The sequence below is a fragment of the Halichoerus grypus genome, chromosome 9, assembly GCF_964656455.1.
Source record: "Halichoerus grypus chromosome 9, mHalGry1.hap1.1, whole genome shotgun sequence".
Taxonomy (NCBI): Eukaryota; Metazoa; Chordata; class Mammalia; order Carnivora; family Phocidae; genus Halichoerus; species Halichoerus grypus.
Genome location: NC_135720.1, coordinates 15,602,816 through 15,621,824, shown reverse-complemented (window position 1 = coordinate 15,621,824; position 19,009 = coordinate 15,602,816). Strand labels below are relative to the sequence as shown.

Sequence of the window (19,009 nt, the reverse complement as noted above, 5' to 3'; positions counted from 1 at the left end):
TTCTCGTCAGAAAAAATGCAGACCAGAAGACAGTGGGGTGACATCTTTAAAGCACTGAAAGAAAATTCTCAACCTAGGTTTCCTTACCCAGTTAAAATGTCTTTCAAATACTATGGTGAAATAAGGACCTTTATTAGATAAGCAAAAGCTGAAAGAATTGATCACCAGCCAACCTGAAGTATAAGAGATATTGAAAGAAGTCCTTCGGGCAGAATGAAAATTAGACCAGACAGGAACCTGGATTTACTCAAAGGGCTGAAGAGCACCAGAAATAGTAACCACATGGGTAAACATAAAGACTTCTGTTCTTAGTATTTAAGTCTCTTTGAAAGATAAATGACTGTATTAAACAAAAATAATAGAAATGTGGGGTTTATAAAATATATAGAAGCAAAATATATGACCACAATAGCACAAGGTCCCTATATGAAGTAGAGTAATATCACTCGATGGTGCACTGTGAAAAATTAAATGTGTGTAGCATAAACACTAAGGAAACCACTAAAATAATATAGCAAAGAGTTGGAGTTAATAAACCAACCAAAGAAGAAAATGAAATCGTTAAAAATACTCAATCCAAAGAAGGCAGAGAAAGAGGAGACAAGGAACAAAGAGCAGATGGACAAAGAGAAAAAGAATAGCAAGACAGTAGATTTAAACCCAACCATATCGATAGTCACATTAAATATAAATAGTCTAAATGACAGAGAGTTGTCAGATTGACTACAAAGGCAAGTCTCAAATATATAACAAGAAACCCACGTTAAATGTAAAGACATAAGTAGTTTAGAAAGAAAAGGGCTGGGAAAATGCTAATAGCAATCAGAAGAAAACTAGAGTGGTATCAAAACAGAACTAGAGCAAAGAACATTTCCAAGGATATTAAGGGTGGTTTCATAATTGTAAAAGGGCCATTTCATTAGCAGGACATAATAATCCTATGTGTTTGTGTCTCTAATAACAAAGCTTCAGCACACACGGAGCAAAACTGTAAGGGAAAATCGACAAAGCCACAAATATAGTGAGAGATTTTAAAACCCCTCAGAACAAATAAACAGAAAATTAATAAAGATATAGAGGACCTGGACAATACCACAGTCCAACTTGACCTAGCCGACATTAATAGAACACTCCATCTAACAACAGAATACACATTCTTTTCAAACATACACAGAATATTTGCCAAGATAGATCGTATCCCAGGCCACAAATTAAGTGTCAATAAATTTTAAAGGATTCAAATCATACTAAATAGGTTCTCTAACTACAATGGAATTAACTTAGAAATCAACACTGGAAAAAAAAAATCGACACTGAAAGACATCTGGAAAAACCCCAAATATTTGGAAACTAAATAAGCCACAGAGGGGAGAGAACATTTGCAAATCATCTATCTGATAAGGACTTGTAGCCAGAATATAGAAAGAAGTCTCAAAACCCTATAATGAGAAATCAAACAACTCCTTTAAAAAAATGAATAAAAGATTTGAATGGATACTGCTACCCAGGCAAATATATGGGTAATAAGCACAGGAAAATTAGGGAAATGCACATGAAAGCCCCAGGGAGATACCAGTACATGGCTATCAGAATGTCTAGAATTAAAGAGACTGACTATATAGGGGAAGAAAGGGAAAACTGAATGGGAAGAAATCAGAGAGGGAGATAAACCGTAAGAGACTCTTAACTCTAGGAAACAAACTGAGGGTTCCTGTAGGGGAGGTGGGTTGGGGAGTGGGCATGAAGGAGGACACATGATGTGATGAGCACTAGGTGTTATATGCAACTGATGAATCACTGACCTCTCCATCTGAAACTAATGATGTACTATATGTTGGCTAATAGAATTTAAATTAAAAAAATTTAAAAAGACTGACCATACCAAATATGGGTGAGGATGTGGAGCAACTGGAACTCTCCTAAGCTGCTAGAAGGAATTCATGACAGCACTACCCTTTAGAAAATAAGTCGATAGTTTATTAAAGTAAAAAAAAAAAAAATAAAGTTAAATGTACCTACCATATGACCAAAAAAAAATCCTTTCCTAATTATTTACTCAAAAGAAATGAAACCTATAAAGACCCATATAAAGATCTGTATATAAATGCTTATAGCAGCCTGTTTTGCAAATAGTATACCGTAAACTTTACCCTTGAACATGTGCAGCTTATTGTATGCCAAGTTACTAAATAATGCAGTTTTTAAAATAAAGTTGCGGTGGGTCGCCTGGGTGGCTCAGTCAGTTAAGCATCCAACTCTTGATTCCGGCTCAGGTCATGATCTCTGGGTCGTGGGATCGAGCCCTTCGTAGGGCTCCGTGCTGAGCATGGAGGCTGCTTGAGATTCTCTGTCTCCCTTTCCCTCTGCCCCTCACTATCCGCCCCCCACGCACACGTGCACACACACTCTCTCTCTAATAAATAATAATAAAATAAAAGTTGCAGTAAGTAGAAAAACAAGAGAAAAGGTGTTTAAAAGAGGAAGATACAGGTGTTGATTTTCTATTTTCTATGCTGTGTAACAAATTCCCACAAATTTACCAACTGAAAATAATACACATTTGTTATGTCACGGTTGTAGATCAGGAGTCCAGGTACAGATTAGCGAAGTTTTCTCCTTCAGGCTGCAGTAATGGCTTCAGCTGGGCCTGTGGTCTCATCTGAGGGTGGCGCTCCTCTCACAGCGTTGTTGGCAGATTGGAGCTCCTTGCAGTTGTAGGACTGAAGGCCCAGCTTTTCGATGGCCATCAGCTGGAGGCTACATGTGGTTTTTGTGGCCTTCTCAGCCCGTTCATAACGTGGTACTCACTGAAAGCCAGCAGGCGGGACAGGCGAAGCGCTATCCCGTCACCTCCACCATATTCTGTTGGTTAAGGGCGAGCGACAGGTCTCAGCATGAAGAAGCAGTTCCTAGAAGTCACCTGAGGGTGTATCTACCACAAGGTGGGTTCCGCAAATGGAAACAGACAATAGAAAGGACTAGCAGGGAATCCCCAGGATCGTGGCAAAGAGAGACCCCCACACACACACGGTGGTTTCGTTGGGCTGCAGGAAAGGCCACAGAGGGCACTGGCAGGCTGCAGGGGGGCTCATGTCATGCTTGGCCACAGGACGCGGGCCTGGAGTGCCGTCCCAGGGTTCTGGTGCGTGAGTGATGGGCACGCCGCAAGCTGAGCTCATGACCATACAAGACCGTTTCTAACTCTAGGAGAGGCGGGAGCTGCACCAGAATGGCAGCGTGTTCAGAATACGTGTGGTGGCCTCACTCCGGGTCATATTTATAGCCCAGTAAATCCTGACCTCACCGGAGGTAATGATAGGTGTGCCTTTGAGAGAGGGAAAGAGGAGGGGAGGGGAGCGCGAGTGGTAGGATGTCAGAACTAAGTCCTCATCTTCGGTCGGAGAAAGCCAACAGATAATAACTGACGTTGCAAAATCCAGAGCAGCGAACAGGAAAAAGCAAAACTGGGAGTGGGGAGAGGCTTCCTCTGTGGAGTGGGAAGGCCGTTGGAGGGCCGGCGGGCAGCGGCAGACAGGGAACTGTCCCCTCGTACAGGACGCCTTGAGGAGCCATGTGACCTTTGAAGCCATGTACATGATTCACTTTGATAAAAATTAAATTTAAACGAAGAGCATCTGCCATCGTGCTCTGTTAGCTTGTTGCCTTGTTTTGAATGTATTCATTCTCTGTGTGAGAAACAGAAGGGGGAGGGCCGGGAATGGTGAATGATGCGGGTAAGTGGTCCACAGTGTTCTATTTCTTCCAGGGCGTTAACCCAGAGGAAGCAGGTCTGGGCAGCTGCTGTGCCCCCAAGTGTTAGAGGCCCCGGGGATCAGGGGTGAAGAGGGAGGGGAGAAATCCAGGAGGGGCGGCTGGTTGCACCCACACACCCACAGTCCTGTAATTATCGTCTGGCCCTGCCATGAGAAAAAAGGTTCCGTTCAGAGAAGCCTTGGCGAGGAGCGGAGTTAGGACTCTTTCAGTCCAGGCATCGGGGAAAGTGACAGAAGAAAAACATGTTCTGTTGACCTGCAGGAAAGGGTGTCAGGGAAGGAATTACCCGCATAAGGACGGTGTGTCCGCTCGCTTGGGCCACCACCACAAAGTACCACGGACCGGGGGGGGGGGGGGGGTGGAGCAGCAGGGGTTATTTCCTCACAGCTCTGGAGGCCAGAAGTCCAAGACCAAGGTGTCTGAAGGTTGGCTTCTCCTGAGGCCCCTCTCCTTGGCTTCCGGGTAGCCTCGTCCTCACAGAGCCTTCCCTATGTGTGCATGTGTCTGGTGGCTCTTCCTCTTACAGGGACACCAGTCCTATCGGATCGGGGCCCAGCTCTTAGGACCTCATTTACTCAAAGCCCTGGCTCCATCTCGTCCTGTTGGAGCGGAGGACTTCACCACTTGGGGGGGGGGGTGCATAATTCAGTCCATCATGTGCCTTACGGAGACCCCGTCTGAGGTCCTGGGCCCTCCCCAGCAGCTGATCTGAACCCCCTTACAAAAAACATTGCAGAACAAAGTAGAACTCTAGTATTTAAAATAGTTAAATTAGGTGGCATGGTAGAGCCTTGGAGGAGGCAGCTCCCACTGCTCTCCTCCGGGCAGGCTCCCTGGACCACCGCTCTGCCTCGGTCCCAAGAGCAGCATAAAGGAGACATTAAAGAAATGGGTACCATTTCCCTCCATCTTGGCATGTGTTCCTGCTGCAGGAGCTTCTTATCCCTGGGGAGGAGCTCCGCAGGGGTCGGAGGGGCCAGGCTGGGCGAAGACGAAAGGGAAAGAGTAAATGATGGGGCAGCTCTGTCGCTGTAACAAGCACCTTGGGGAGAAAGAGCAGATCAGCTAAGTAAAAGCAGTTTTCATCCCCCACTCCTGCCTTCCTCCTTCCGGTTCTCCCCTTCCCCTGCCTCTTCTCTCCCCTTTAAGTAGGTTACAGAATAATGATTTAATTGCCATTAGGACCTTGGGATGAAATCCATGCCCAGAACATCTCAGTTAATTTTCAGATGACGAGCTTCCCAGAAACCAGAATTTGATTACTTAATATCAAGTTTCCAAACGGTGAAGCATTATTCAGTTGGTTTGTTTTGCCAGCGCTGCTGGGGGTGCTCGCGGCTTGCCACTTGTCCGGCAGCTGGCTGATGACCGAACATGCCCCTGCCCCCCACACACAGGGGTCTTCATCTCCTCCCCACTCAGCCCAGGTTAGAGCCACGCCTGCTTTCCGGTCATCATCACGCTTCTAGAGGCTTCTCCTTGGAAAAGATTTGTCCTCAGTAAGAGCAGTCCCTGTTTGCTTGAGTACTTTAGGGCTGGACTGTTGTGGGGTTAGCTTCAGATTTGATTACCATAAGTAGGAAGATCAGAAAGCCTGGCTTTTAAAATTGTTTGTAGGGCCAGAAAAGTTAGGGGAGAATCTCACCAGACCACCGAACATTTTTTTCTTAGAAAAGAAATCTATAATTCATCCTAGATCAGAATTGTTTTCAAATTTCCTTTTCCCGTGTCTACCATAAGTAACTTACAACACACTCCCTTCAAGACACAGTTACGGTTGTCCATTCTGTAATAAAATGATAGTAGCATCGATTGTGGGTGAAGCACTAAACTAGGATCCTTTCTTCACCTCGTTTGAGTTTTGAAATAGACCCTGTAATGTAGATATTTTGATACTCAGACTGTATTTCCAGGTAAGGAACCAAGGCTCAGTGAAGTAACTCACTCAAGGACACACAAGTCCTACAGGCGTGGAGCCTGTCCCACCACAGCTTGGTCCTGAGTGGGTTACTGCCGCCCCACCCCCTCACGTCCCCTGAGAGCCTTTGCACTGGTGATTCCTGTCCTCATGGGCCCCAGGGAAGGCCACACGACTGCCTAGAGCCCGTTGCTGCATCTGTGTAAGTGTGGCTTTCATGGATCTTTTTGGTAATGAATAAAAACAAAGGCCTGTAAGTGACAGAGAAACCAACTGGTTGGTCCAAGGTTAGCATTGTTTTAGATTTGTCTATTTTAGATTTTGCCGTCCCTCTAAAATTAGTTACCAGAACAAATTCCAAACATAGTTATGAAATAGTTTCCCTGAAATTTTTAAGTAAAAAATTGATGTGGCTCTTCATTTATTTCAGTGGATTATGGTATTTACACGTTTCAGAGGGGAGTAAATAATCCATGTCTCACAGAGGATCTTTAAAGAGTAGCAAGCCTGTTATTTTTAAGAAAAAAACTCTTGGTGTTGTTGTATGTGTATCATTTTGGAGATTTTTTTTTTTTTTAACAGTCATAAGGTATTTACTCACTGCTAACTGCTCTGACTAGATTTTTAAGATGTAATTTGGAAAGATACGACCCCAAGCACAAGCCATGTAACATGTCCTTAAATAAATGTTATAGTTTAGAAGGAATCCAGGCTAAAGTTGTAAAGTAGCTGAGTTTACTTTACAAATCCATGTAAATTTATTTACCTGAATGCCGTAGCTGAGAAGTCAGTAGCTTGATAAGACGGGTCGATATCCAGCCGTGGGGAGACCCTCCCGCCCTCTGGGGCTCCGGCACACTTAACTGCCACCCAGGGGCAGTGAACTCAGTGCCATGACAGCGGCGGCGTAGTGCTCCGTGGTTATGGGTAGGGCCGGCTCTCGGGAGTCACACTGCATTTGAATTCCAGCTCCATCAGGTCTGGGCTCTGTGATTTGAGGCACATGATCATGCGTTTCCACGTCTTGTTTTCCTTATGTGCAAAGTGGGGATAATAGCAGGGTAACACTGGCCTTGGAGGGTTGTAGGAAGTACTGGGATACGGTGCATGTTAAGTGCTGATAGGTATATGGCACTAGAGGTGTTACCATTGGAGTTGCCAGGGCACCAAGTTATTAATTTGAAATTGATAAATAAAAGAAAGAAATCCAGAAAAAAAAAAAAAAAGAAGAAGAAGACATTCTTACTTGCTTGGATGTCTTGGGGTATGAGTCTTTGGCCTAGAGCTGCCCACACAGCAGGAAGCCTGAGGATGAGGCCAACACCCAGAGGACAGCAGAGAGAAACCTGGGGGCTGCAGGACCCAGCCGAGCCTTCAGTGTGCCGCCCCTGAGCTTCCAGGCACGGGGACTGGAAGGACGTTGTCTTACTGAGCAAGCCAACGTGAGGGCGTTCCCGATAACCACAGATAAAAGCGGACTAAGGAGTACCATCCCTACAATCAGAACAAATAAAGGAAAAAATTCTGGAGTGGGGGGAGACTTCTCAAAGTCTTTCAACTCCAAACTGTTAGTCCTTTATAAAACATGTGAATTTTTTAGCTGATGCTTGAGGCACTGCAAAAAAGTTGCAAAATTTCTTCATTTCCTTTGTGTACGTCTGGTCAGTCAGACCCTGCATCACATTTATCTTTGTTTCTCTCTAAAAGGACTCCTGCCATCTCTCCTTCTCCAAAAGGCAGGCCCGTGGACCTCACGCATTGAATGTGTTAGTGACAACTCTTGACTCACACACGCCGGCAAGCATTCCCTTGTTTAGGGGGAGTTTTACCAGTTACCTCTTTTCAATGTTAATCTCCCTGAAAATCAGATTTCAGAATTGTCCACGTGGAATTATCCGATTTCTGTACAAAATGATCGAAGTATACGTTATACAGACACGTGGCTTGAATAGGAAGAGAAACTTACCCAGGAGTTGACAAATTGTTTACAGGGCTTCCGTCTGGGAAGCTTATAAGGACAGGAGGACTCTGCCTTTTACTTCTACTGTTTTTTACTTTTATGTTTAAAATATTTTTTTAAGTAGATTTTTATAAATGGAAAGAAAAGTTAGTTAGGGACTAGCTTCCTACCACTAAAAGAAAATGATAATCATCCCTCACAGAAGATGAGAAGAGTAACTGTGCTTACTCATTCTTTCATTCAAGGCCATTGACATAAATCAGAATAATCTCAGCTGTGTAATACTGACACGATATGTGAGCACAATGTGGTAATGTTTATAATAATCGAACAGGACTTAGTCTTAGAAAGTCGTAAGTTAAGAATTTATTACATAAATTCTTGTTATATAAAAATCATAGAATGAAAAAAAATTTTTTTTAACCAAAAAAGTAAGGTGACTTGGTCCAAATAGCCCAGTGGACTGCTTTATTGGTCTGTCCATCTGGAAGCGGGGACCAGGTCCTGGTCACCTTCGTGTCCCCATAGTGAGCCCTCAGCAAAGGTTGCTGAGTTGAATGAAACATCACCACGTCCCTTCACACAGGAACAGGACCTCATCAGCCACCAGGAAAGATAAGGGCACTCCAACAGGACACACCCCCATGCTCTCAAGAGTATCGCTAGCCAGTAACCAGAGATCGCCTTTGGAATGTGGTCACAAGCTGTGCAGGTGAATGTTACCTAACTGCCCAGGAAGAAATCCCAGAACATCCCTCTCTGCTAAGTCAGGCAAATGGAAATTCCAGTGGTAGCAGCAATATCTGTTTTTATTAGAATGATTTTTCATATCCTTCTCTTTCAGTCATTGGACATCTATACTTGGCCATTTTTCCTTACACATCATCTTAGAGTAGCTTATTTCGTATTCAAAGAAGAAGGGAAGAAACAAAGAAAAAGCCCCATCCTCAAGAAAGTTTCTTTTTTTTTCTTCCACTTTCCTGAACTTTATTAAAGAAAAACCAGTGATGGTAAATCTCGAGAACATAGTCAATTTTCTAGGATTCTTCCCTTGAAAATGTGACATTCGATTTCCAAACACATGCCAGAGCGTACATGGTTCCCAATTGTATTAAGTAGATGAGAAGCTGAAATCCTAAAATGTTCATCTTCCAACTTTCCCCAGTCTGTGGTCTTTGGATCAGCAATAAGTGCCTGAACAGCTACTATGGCTTCATGAATTTTTGTCCGTGGCTCTCTGAGCTCTTCTATGTGCAGCAATCGCAGAATTTGAGCAGCTTCATTAAGAACTGCATCTCCCGTGTCAAAACCAAGAATATGTTTGTCTAAAGCAACAGGCAAGCCCTCTTTCGTTTGATTTGCTTTAACAACTGCATCCTGGCTCAGGCGCTCCCGGACCAAAATGCGAATTGCCTTAAGCATTACCAGGTAATCATCATGGCGCTGAATCTGAAGAAGGTCGGCCAAAGCCATTACACCAGCCTTAAAATCGTGATTAGTTACATCCAAGTTGATCAATGGCTCTGCATTTTTAGCTGCATTGTCAGCATTTTTTGTATTACCAGGTACCAAGTCCTTGTATTTTTCAGCATTATCTCCATGTTCAAGTCTAACAGCTAAACCAAGAAGCCAGTCAATTGCTTCTTGTCAATCTTGAATCTTGAAAGGACAGTTAACATCTTTGAGATACTTTTCAAAGAACTTGGGCCAGTCACTGCTGTGGATGTTTCTTAAATTACCTCTGTCTTCAGTCTTGTAGTGTCTGATTTTCTGGTCCTCAAGCCAAACAATAAAGTTTCTAAATTCTCTTTCATCTTTGCAGTTGAAGCCAGCCGGGTTGTGGTAGTCGAGGGCCGTCAGCTTGTGTCGACCATGGTCCCCGCGTCTCGCTCTGGTCCCCCGGGCTTCGGCCGGGAGAGGACAGACGAGAAGAAAGTTTCTTTTTGTTTGTTTCCTAATTCACTAATTATCCTAATTTCCTATTTATCCTCCATTTTTACTCATCTATTTTAAAAAGTATTTATTGAGGCCTAATATTGCTAGGCACTGTATTTAAGCTTGATCTTAGCCAAAAGGTTGAGAAGCAGTGGACACTATAGTTCTAACTCAGAAAATACTTTCGCTTAATGAGGAACGTACATTTTTGAGTTATTATTTCATAAGAATCTTTTTATTTAAGTTATATCATAATGTAGTTAACCATTGCAGTCTTTTTCAATTCTTACATTTTTGAACCAAGATGATATATATCAACTGTGCTCTATCATCTCTTGGAGGGAGGGAGGAAGTGTGCAGAAGGGAGTCCACCTCAGATCATGAGCTACAAGAATAAAATAGTGCATAAAAGTACTTGTTTCTGAACCAAAATAAAACTGGGTGATTTATTCAGTATGAAAAGTAGTAGATTGAAGGAGAAGTCAAAAAATTACACAAATACAACAAAACTACAACGATATGTTGGCTAAGTAGAAATTATGATTCCATCACTTTAAGAAACAGAAGTTTTAGTAATTTTTCTACTCATGCTGAGAATATTCTTTTACTTACAATGACTACTTTGAAGTATATGAATATTTTCTCTTGAACTAGGTTTAATATATGTTTATATCATAGAACTCATCGTTTCTCCAAAATAAGCTTAACCAGAAATCAGTAAAGATTTGGAAGATGCATTGTAGTTAAAATGGGGGTCATGAAGGGCAAAAGCCCATGTTTTTCAGCCTTTGTGAAAGAATCCATTAATGCAGCGTGACAAGTAAGTACAGTTTAGTGGCTCCCCTGTTATTTTAAGCAGGGGGCCTTCTTAGAGGACATACAAATAAAGTCAACACAGATCACCTCTGACCCCAGGCGTGGGGCCAGAGGTCAACTCCCAAGGGCTGTCCAAAGTCTTTCTTCCCCATAGTGCAGTTCTGACTCTTGTCTGGGGCCACAATCCCTTGATAACAGAATTTTTTATTGGAGAGAATTTGATGTGAGTGTATTAGGTCTTGCTACCATAATTCCATATTGTGTCTGCTCAGCAGGAGAACTTTTATTTTAAAAGGAGATTTACTGGGGGATGGCTCTCTGTCCACGGGGCAGGGAGTCCCTTGGCTCTTCAGACTCTGTGTGCTTTCCTGTCTGCTGTTGCCGGTCCTGACTCTTGGAAGTGACGATTGCATAATTGGAGAGGAACGTGGGAGTCTTCTGACTGAACTACTTTTCCCCCATTTGAGAGAAATGGGTTGAAAATAGAGGAAACACATTTCACACCTCCCAGCATTTAATATCTTGGCTCCTTTTAGTTCCCAGTTTTGCTCCGAAGGCATCGGAATGACCAAAAGATGCATGCTCGGCTCTGCTGCAGCCAGTAGACCGGCTCCTGGATCGACACGAACCACACTCTCCCTTTGTCAGCCTCCGTCCTGCCTCAGCTAAAAAAGTTAATGATGAAGCGTTGAATTTTCACGTCGGTAAAACTAGCATAAACGAGCAGGCAGGGGAGTGGTGTTCTCTATAGTAGAAGCTGCCACCGTGGCTTTGGTCGGACGGGCCGAGATGCACAGGGTTCTTCCTAGGCCTTCTCACCGTGTGTGGAGGCAGGCCTGCCTCCCACCAAAGTCAGCTCTGGGGCCCATAGCGTGGCAGCCCCCAAAGCAGCAAAGTCTGGGTAACGTTCTTCCAACTAAATGTGCCTTCGACCCCCAGAGCTGATTCAAGGGATGGGGCAATGTGGCTGTGGCTGAATGTGATCAGACATTTCTTCTACTACAAGATGCTGGTTCCTTTTCCCAAATCCACGCCCCCCGCCCCCCCACACACACATTATGACAGCATCGCCACATGCCCACGTCAGAATGTAGTCAGGCAGGGAAACTGCTATAAAGTACCGCTGTGGGTTATACACAGGCAACTGGGGAAGAAATGGCAGCAGTTGCCACCAATGGCCTTGTGTTTGGGGTCCCAGGGCCAGAAGAGTAAGCGTGGGCTTCTTTCTGGGGTCCCTCGGTTATGTGCAGCCACTGTAGTAACCAGAGAAAAATGTCGCTGCTCTGCTAGGAACATAACTTAACAGGGCTAAGTAGCCGTCCACATAAGTGAAGTCTGAAAACACAGGAAGTCGTACCCCCCGCCCCCCCGCACAAGCAGGCTGTGTGCCGAAACTTTATTTGCAGTTAATTGTTTGGAACGCAGAGCACGTTTTCTCCAAGACACGTTACAAATGGTAGCTATATTCCAGCAGGCCTCAGAAGCCTTTTTAGCCCATAATATACCTAAAGTACCGTCCTGTGCAATTAGCAAGACAGGACCTAGCCGTGCCTCACAGTGGGAGAGCGTACCCCGTGGCCCCCTCACCACGCTCTCGGGGAGCAGGTGGTTAGGGAGGCCAACGGGTGCACAGATGTCCCCCACCTACGGCTGTCAGGGGTGCAGCGGGCTTTCCGGTCCCCTTCCTCCTCACCGCCTCTACCGGGGGAGCCCCCTTGCCAGTGCGAAAGGAGGCCTCCTCGGCCACGTTGTCCAAGCGGCGAGTCTCAAGCGGTCACATGCACACGAATCACGTGGGAATTGCTAAAATTGCAGATTCTGATTCAGCAGGCCTGAGGCAGGTTCTGAGATTTGAGATTTCAAACAGGCTGCCAGTGATACTGCTGCTCCTGGTCCACAGACCCATGTACGAGAAGAGCATCGTGGACGGGTCGGGTGTGGGGGGGGGGGCGGCGCACAGCAGAGGGGGAAATGCCAAGTCGGTGCCGAAGCAAGTGAGAGAGCTGAGCTCTGTTGCAGGTGGGAAGAAGTGGGCAGACCGTGGAGCTGTAAGTGCTAGCTGTTTCACAGCCTCATCTCACTAGAATGTTCTCCGGCCAGGACAGGCAGGAGTTTTGCAAGACACAGCACTTAATCCTCGAAGAAGAGCGAAGCTAAGCACAGTGCCAGGTGTCTTTCTTCCACACGACTGCATGCAACATTGCTTTACAAGCATCCTTTTTGTGCAAAGTGCAATATTAAAGCATAGTAGGAAATACTAAAATAATCAATAAAGAGTAGATCATCCAGGAGCCTCACAATGTAGGTCCTAGACCGTGTTTTAATGTGTGAGTCACCGGGGGAATCAGCAGTTTTCCCCAGGACACCAAGGGTTTCTGGTGCAAGTGGGCAGAGACGCACTTTGATAAACTGATCTGCACACACTGCAGCAAAGCAGTGAGGAGTGGGGGCCTGGTTTTAATCAGGTCTCCCCCACCGACTTGCTGGATGTCCTTGAGCACATGCCTTGGTGCCTGAATGTGCTCTGTGCTATCCAGAAAGTGGGGCTGAAATTAGTACCCACCTCTCAGGGTGGCGGGGGACTTAATTAAGTTATCCGTGTAAAACCCATAACCCCCAGAGTGCCCCAGCGGTCGTGGTGGTGGTTCAATGAGTCCTTTGAGGTTATAGGCCTGGAGTCCAATTTCCCATTTTGCTACTTATTACCTGTGTGACCTCGGGCAAGTGGCTTAACCTCCGTAAACCTCCGTGTCCTTCCTCGTAGCATGGAGATAATAAAAGTACCTACCTCACAGGGTTGTCGGGAGGGTCAAAAAAGGGAAACTTGGCACAGCATCTGGTGCGTAGTAAGCGGTCAGCAAACATCAGTTACTGTTCTTACGGCAGGGCAGAGCAGCTGGTCCCAAACTGTCCTCCGAGAGCTGTAGATTTTACAAAAACGTGTCTTGGGGGTGAGGAGAAGGCTATTGTCCACTTAACCCACCCCCGCTGGCCCCTTCAAGCAAAGGGGCTCAACTTTTTTAAAGCTGTCATTTAGAAAGAAAGCGTTTGAAAATCAGTCTCGGAGCTATGATGTGCTGTGGGGCCGTGGGGGGAGGTAAGTGGTCTCCATTTTCAGGAAGCTGACATCTGCCTTTTCTGTTTCATTTCCTAAACAAAGATTGAAATAGCAGATGGTGAATTTAGAGAGCTACAGGTATATAGGACCTAAAGTTACGGGAGGCTGAATTGAATTATGTCTGGTCATTAGATGTACCGTGTTCGGAGTGATCGCTTGGCAGCATCTGCTAATGGCTCATGTTCTGTTTTCTCCTCTAGATGAGCACCATGCCGGGACTGCCCACCCGGCCCTGCTTCTATGATATAGATCTTGATACAGAAACAGAGCAAGTTAAAGGCTTATTCTAAATGAACCCAACTTCCACAGGACCCAATTCAGGTAGGCTACTGTGCTTTCTACTGGTTTTTTTCTCCCCCCCGCCTTCCCTGCCAAATGTTTTTTAGTTTTATTTTGTTTTGGTTTTCTAATATGTACTACAAAATATGGTCTGATAAGTAATTTCCTGACTTGGTTACTGTGAATTCCTACCTAATAAGGGCCTGTGGCTTGGGCCACTCCTAGACGTGGATATACAGTTAGATGGGCTCCTGTCCAGTGAAAGTCAAATCATGTCCCCTCTGAGTATAGATTTGTTTAAGGCATCTCTTGCCACAAAAAAGGAACCCTGTGGGGGCTCTTTCCCCTGCTTGGCCCTGCCTCTCCTTCCGTAGCTGGCACGAGTCGCTCTGCCATCCCTGTCCCACGTCATGCTGGCATCAACCCAGCGAGGTGAGCAGTTTCATTTCGGCACCACGAAAACTCTGGCCCAGGAAGGCCAGCAGCGTGCTCAAGTCGCACAGCTAATCAACACAGATGCCGAGGCTCCACCAGGACCTGCTCACTCTCTCTCACCCCATCCTTGATGCCCAAACCAAAGGATGCCCTTTGCATCTCAGTCACAGAGTAAGTGAACTTTGGCCCGTTCTAGAAGATGGTAACCAGTTATTTGAGCAGACCTATAACTTTGGGATCACCGGGTGATTTTTTTTTTTTTTTGTATAACAAAAGATACTTATTTGGGTATTAAAAGCTATGACTTTGTCCAAGCTCTTTTTCGTCCAAGTATAATAGGGCTATCTCTCGCTGAACTCTCTCATCGAATGTCATTTTCCCTTCCCACTCATTCATCCAGGGCTCCTTTCTGCTTCGTGAACTGCCCAATCCCATTTCTAGGCTTGCTGGGCAGTCGTTCAAAACCCATCACTTGACCCTTGCATGCACAACTGAAAATGGATCCGGTGTTGCAGGAGAAAACCACTATACAAAGCAAACGTTCCTTCTCCGGAACTCCTCAATGTATTTTTTGCTGTTTTTTGTTGTTGTTGTTGTTGTTGTTGCTGTTTTTTAAGATTTTATTTATTTATATGAGAGAGAGAGCAAGACAGCACAAGCAGGGGGAGCGGCAGGCAGAGGGAGAAGCAGGCTCCCCGCTGAGCAAGGAGCCCGATGCGGGACTCGATCCCAGGACCCGAGGATCATGACCTGAGAAATTAACCGACTGAGCCACCCAGGCCCCCCCTGGACTCCTCAGTATAATGACCCCACAAACAGTCTGTTTCCTGTGCCCTCACGCATACGGCAGTCAGGGACCACCTCTACTAACAGCCAAAGGTCTGTGGTTATTAAAAGTACAAAATATAAAAATGTGAACATTCGGATGACAGTCAACTTAGACAAATTTGGGCATCGGAAGAGGAGATGTCCCATAGCGGTCAGACTCCAGATGGTTCCGTGCGCTCGGCTGCAGTGGGCTTTGGGGCACCTGCTGCCGACGCCTACCACGTGGGAGACTGCACTTGCTGATGTCTGTTTCTCTCCTTTCCTGCTCACCTCACCCTCTAGGAAATCGCATGAGACTTAATATGAACAGGAGATGCCAAGAAGTCACCAGAGTTCTTGCTGCTTTCCAGGGCTCCCCTGTGGTGCTTTCACTGTTGTCAGAAAAAGGGCCTGATTCATTCTTCTGGACAGCACCAAACAGAGCTAATTAGAATAAGTTGTTTGTCCCAGTGGAACGGGCCCTGCCACATTACTCTTCAGTCTTTGGTTCTGATTTTTTCCCCTCCCCTTTTGGTATCTCATCCTGAACCTTTATCATACTTCTGAGTCTCAGCGGGTTTCAAGTGGACACAATAAAGTCTGGCGGATTTCCTGAAGAATTCAGATACTCCCTTCATCCCCATGTGCAGTTAGGCTGAGTACAGCATCAGACTGACTCTAGTCCTGCTCTAGATGTTAGGTATTTACCAAAAAAGGTTTTTCTTGAAGCTCATTTCTTCCTTGAACAACTGCCTTTAGAGCAGAAATGTTCGATGATATTTAATAATCATAAATTCATCTCGAGTGTGGTTGCTGCCCAGCACTTCTATGGGCAGGGTTTGTCATCCCCAGTTTATAAACCACAAGGTTTCGGGGCTCCCAAGGGGAGCACCTGGGCTCTGTGCTTTGGGTTTTCTTTTTTTTTTTTTTTTAATTTAAATTTTAGTTAGTGAACATACAATGCAATATTGGTTTCTGGAATAGAATTCAGTGATTCATCACTTACATATAACACTCAGTGCTCATTGAAACTATCTTTCCAAGGAACCGCTCAAAAAGTGTTGATCACCATTATGCTCCAAGAAAAAGGTCAGTGAGTGCATCATCCCGAGCCATCCTTGGAGTACACAGTTGGAAGCCCAAGCCACTTAAATAAAAGCTGCTGGGGACTAGATCATCCATCCTGTCTTTACCATCTCATTGACATCTGTCTAACTGAAATAGAATATTTGGAAGCTTAATAGGTGGGAAGTTCTTAACTCTTTGTGGGGACGCCTGAGTGGCTCAGTCAGTTAGCATCCAACTGGATTTCGGCTCAGGTTATGATCTCAGGGTACTGAGATCGAGCCCCAAGTTGGGCTTCGCCCTGGGTATGGAGCCTGATTAAGATTCTCCCTCCCTTGGGTGCCTGGGTGGTTCAGTCGTTAAGCATCTGCCTTCGGCTCAGGTCATGATCCCAGGGTCCTGGGATCGAGCCCTGCATTGGGCTTCCTGCTCTGCGGGAAGCCTGCTTCTCCCTCTCCCACTCCCCCTGCTTGTGTTCCCTCTCTCGCTGTGTCTCTCTCTGTCAAATAAATAAATAAAATCTTTAAAAAAAAAAAAAAAGATTCTCCCTCCCTCTGTCCCTGCTCCAGCTCACACACTGTCTCTCTCTCTCTCTCTCTCGCTCCTCCCCCACCCCCCAAAAAAAGAAGAAGAAAAGAAACTTGTCTGGGCACTCTTTGATTACTTATCAGTCCCATACCAAGATAGAATGTTTCATATATTCTGTCTTCATAAAATTCTGAAACTGGTTTTGGTTTTCTGAATAACGGGATAACACTGAACAGCTGATTCCGTTTTAAATTCTCACCGTAGCTATTGCCTTTCCAATTCGTAAAATCTATATTCAGACTTTCTGTACTTCTGCCAACACTCTGCCTTTTCTTAAAACATGGAACCACCTACTCTAAGCCCCTTTAAACACAAAACCACTGGATACTGAGGTCACGTGGCTAATCAGCTGGTCTTCCACCACGCATCTCAAGTTTGGAAGGTCTTTCCAGACTTGCCCTCCTTGGGTTATTTCCAGTCCACGGAGCACCACCCCCCACCTTCCTCCACAGGAGTCACTGAACCTCAGGTAAAGGAGCAGCACCAGAGCAACTGAATGAGGCCGGCCCCCTCTCTGGGTGGGGGGTCGGGGGCTACACCAGGCAAACCTCCCTTCCTCACCTCAAAAATATTTCCTTTTTTGGGGCGCCTGGGTGGCTCAGTTGGTTAAGCGACTGCCTTCGGCTCAGGTCATGATCCTGGAGTCCCTGGATCGAGTCCCGCATCGGGCTCCCTGCTCGGCAGGGAGTCTGCTTCTCCCTCTGACCCTCCCCCCTCTCATGTGCTCTCTCTCATTCTCTCTCTCTCTCAAATAAATAAATAAAATCTTTAAAAAAAAAAAAAAAAAATATTTCCTTTTTGTTAATGATGATTATGCTTGCAGTACTTGTTTTCTGTTTACTTCCCTGACTTGAGTCAGATGCTAGGGGGGTATTCCAAGTTCCTGGTCCCCTGTCTTCATCCCTGTCTTCTCTTCTGAAGCTAAGCAAGCATCCTTCTGGCTCCAGACCCCTCCCTCATCTGTGGGAGGCCGACTCGCTGTATTCCAGCCAAGTGTGAACTCCTGGCCCCACAGATAAATTCTTGCATGTATAAATTCAGATTAAAGGCCCAATACCTGCCTTTACATTTCTTCTGCAGTGGTGGCCACATATTTTCTGGAACTGAGGTGTTTGCTTTGTTTGTTCTTTCTAAAATGTAGTTTGATCACTTCTATTTCGGAAAAGATGGCAGGCTCCAGCAGCATCCGAGAGTCTTAATATTCTTTGAGAGAAAACAGCAAAGCTTTAACATCAGTAAGAAGGGCCAGATCTCCTCCCTTCCATTCACGCCCTAAATGCATTTTTCAGACCTCGCTTTCTGTGCCGACCATAAAAGAGAAACCGAAATCCGAGGCAACAGGATCCTTAATCTAAAATCCTGAGTGTTCTCACTCAGCAGGCTCTGAGAGACTGAGAGCCCAAATTTAGAATTTTGGGATTTCTGCCTGATCTTCTAGGGGGTTCCGATCGCTGCCGGCAGTATCTACGCGGACGCGGTCACAGGGCGGTGCAGCATCGGATTTTCCACGGCTCTCAGGTAAAAAGATTCCAAACAGGGATCCTGGCCTCGGCCTCGTCTTGTGAAGAGAATCACTTATCTGCTGTTGAATTTTCTTTCAGTCTCCGGCTTTTTAGAGCCCTATTAACAGTTTAACACCACAGGGTAAAAAGCTGTTCTTCAACCCCGGAAACATGTTTTTGTCTTCCAGGCTCGGGAAACAGACTATTCCTTGCCTTTTTGCTGCCGTTGGAGAAGAAAGTGGACTAGAAATATGCCTCTTACGCAACGTGGGAGAAATGGGGAAATAGGCCAAAGATTTATTCTTTGTTCAAGACTGAATTCTGTGTGCAACCGAGGACAGTGTCCAGTAAAAAGGACCTCCACCGAGTTTGAAAGAAACTAATTTATTTTCCGTTTCTGCAGAGTTTACATTATTTCCCACTGCTTACACTTCAGAAAGTTTTTTATGGGGATAGAAGGATTAAAAAAGTGTGAACTAAAAGGTAGCATTTTCCACTCTGGAGTTTTCTATTTTGTCTTTGGACTGCAAATAAACATGTATCTAGAAAACCAACCAGCAAGTTTTCCATGCCAGATAAGACTCTGCTCTCTAGAGGTAACTGTTCACTCTGGGGTTGTGACCGGACACCAATCTTCTGGAAAATTGGGAAGGGCTTTGGAAACCTAACAAAGAAATCACACACACACACATATACACACACACACACACACACAGAAATATCTGGTCCGTTGTAAAATCTTCTGACTGCCAGAGAGTTGTAATACCCTGGAAAACAAAGTACATTTTATATCCAGAACTGTTTTCAGTGCC

The 19,009-nt window shown here is 45.3% G+C and overlaps 1 protein-coding gene and 1 pseudogene across 2 annotated transcripts in view; one reads left to right on the top strand and one right to left on the bottom strand.

Annotated features, from left to right (window-relative positions):
• Positions 1 to 18,751, top strand: part of MTHFD1L (methylenetetrahydrofolate dehydrogenase (NADP+ dependent) 1 like) — a 180,927-nt gene extending 162,176 nt beyond the window's left edge. For both annotated transcript variants that reach the window (XM_036072982.2, XM_078054574.1), the window contains 2 exons: positions 13,722 to 13,842; positions 18,386 to 18,751. In XM_036072982.2, the coding sequence (XP_035928875.2) occupies positions 13,722 to 13,811 (90 nt within the window). In that variant the 3' untranslated portion in view covers positions 13,812 to 13,842; positions 18,386 to 18,751. The remainder of the gene's footprint in view (positions 1 to 13,721; positions 13,843 to 18,385) is intronic.
• Positions 8,677 to 10,555, bottom strand: LOC118523414 (RNA transcription, translation and transport factor protein pseudogene; annotated as a pseudogene).
• Positions 18,752 to 19,009: the final 258 nt, after the last annotated feature.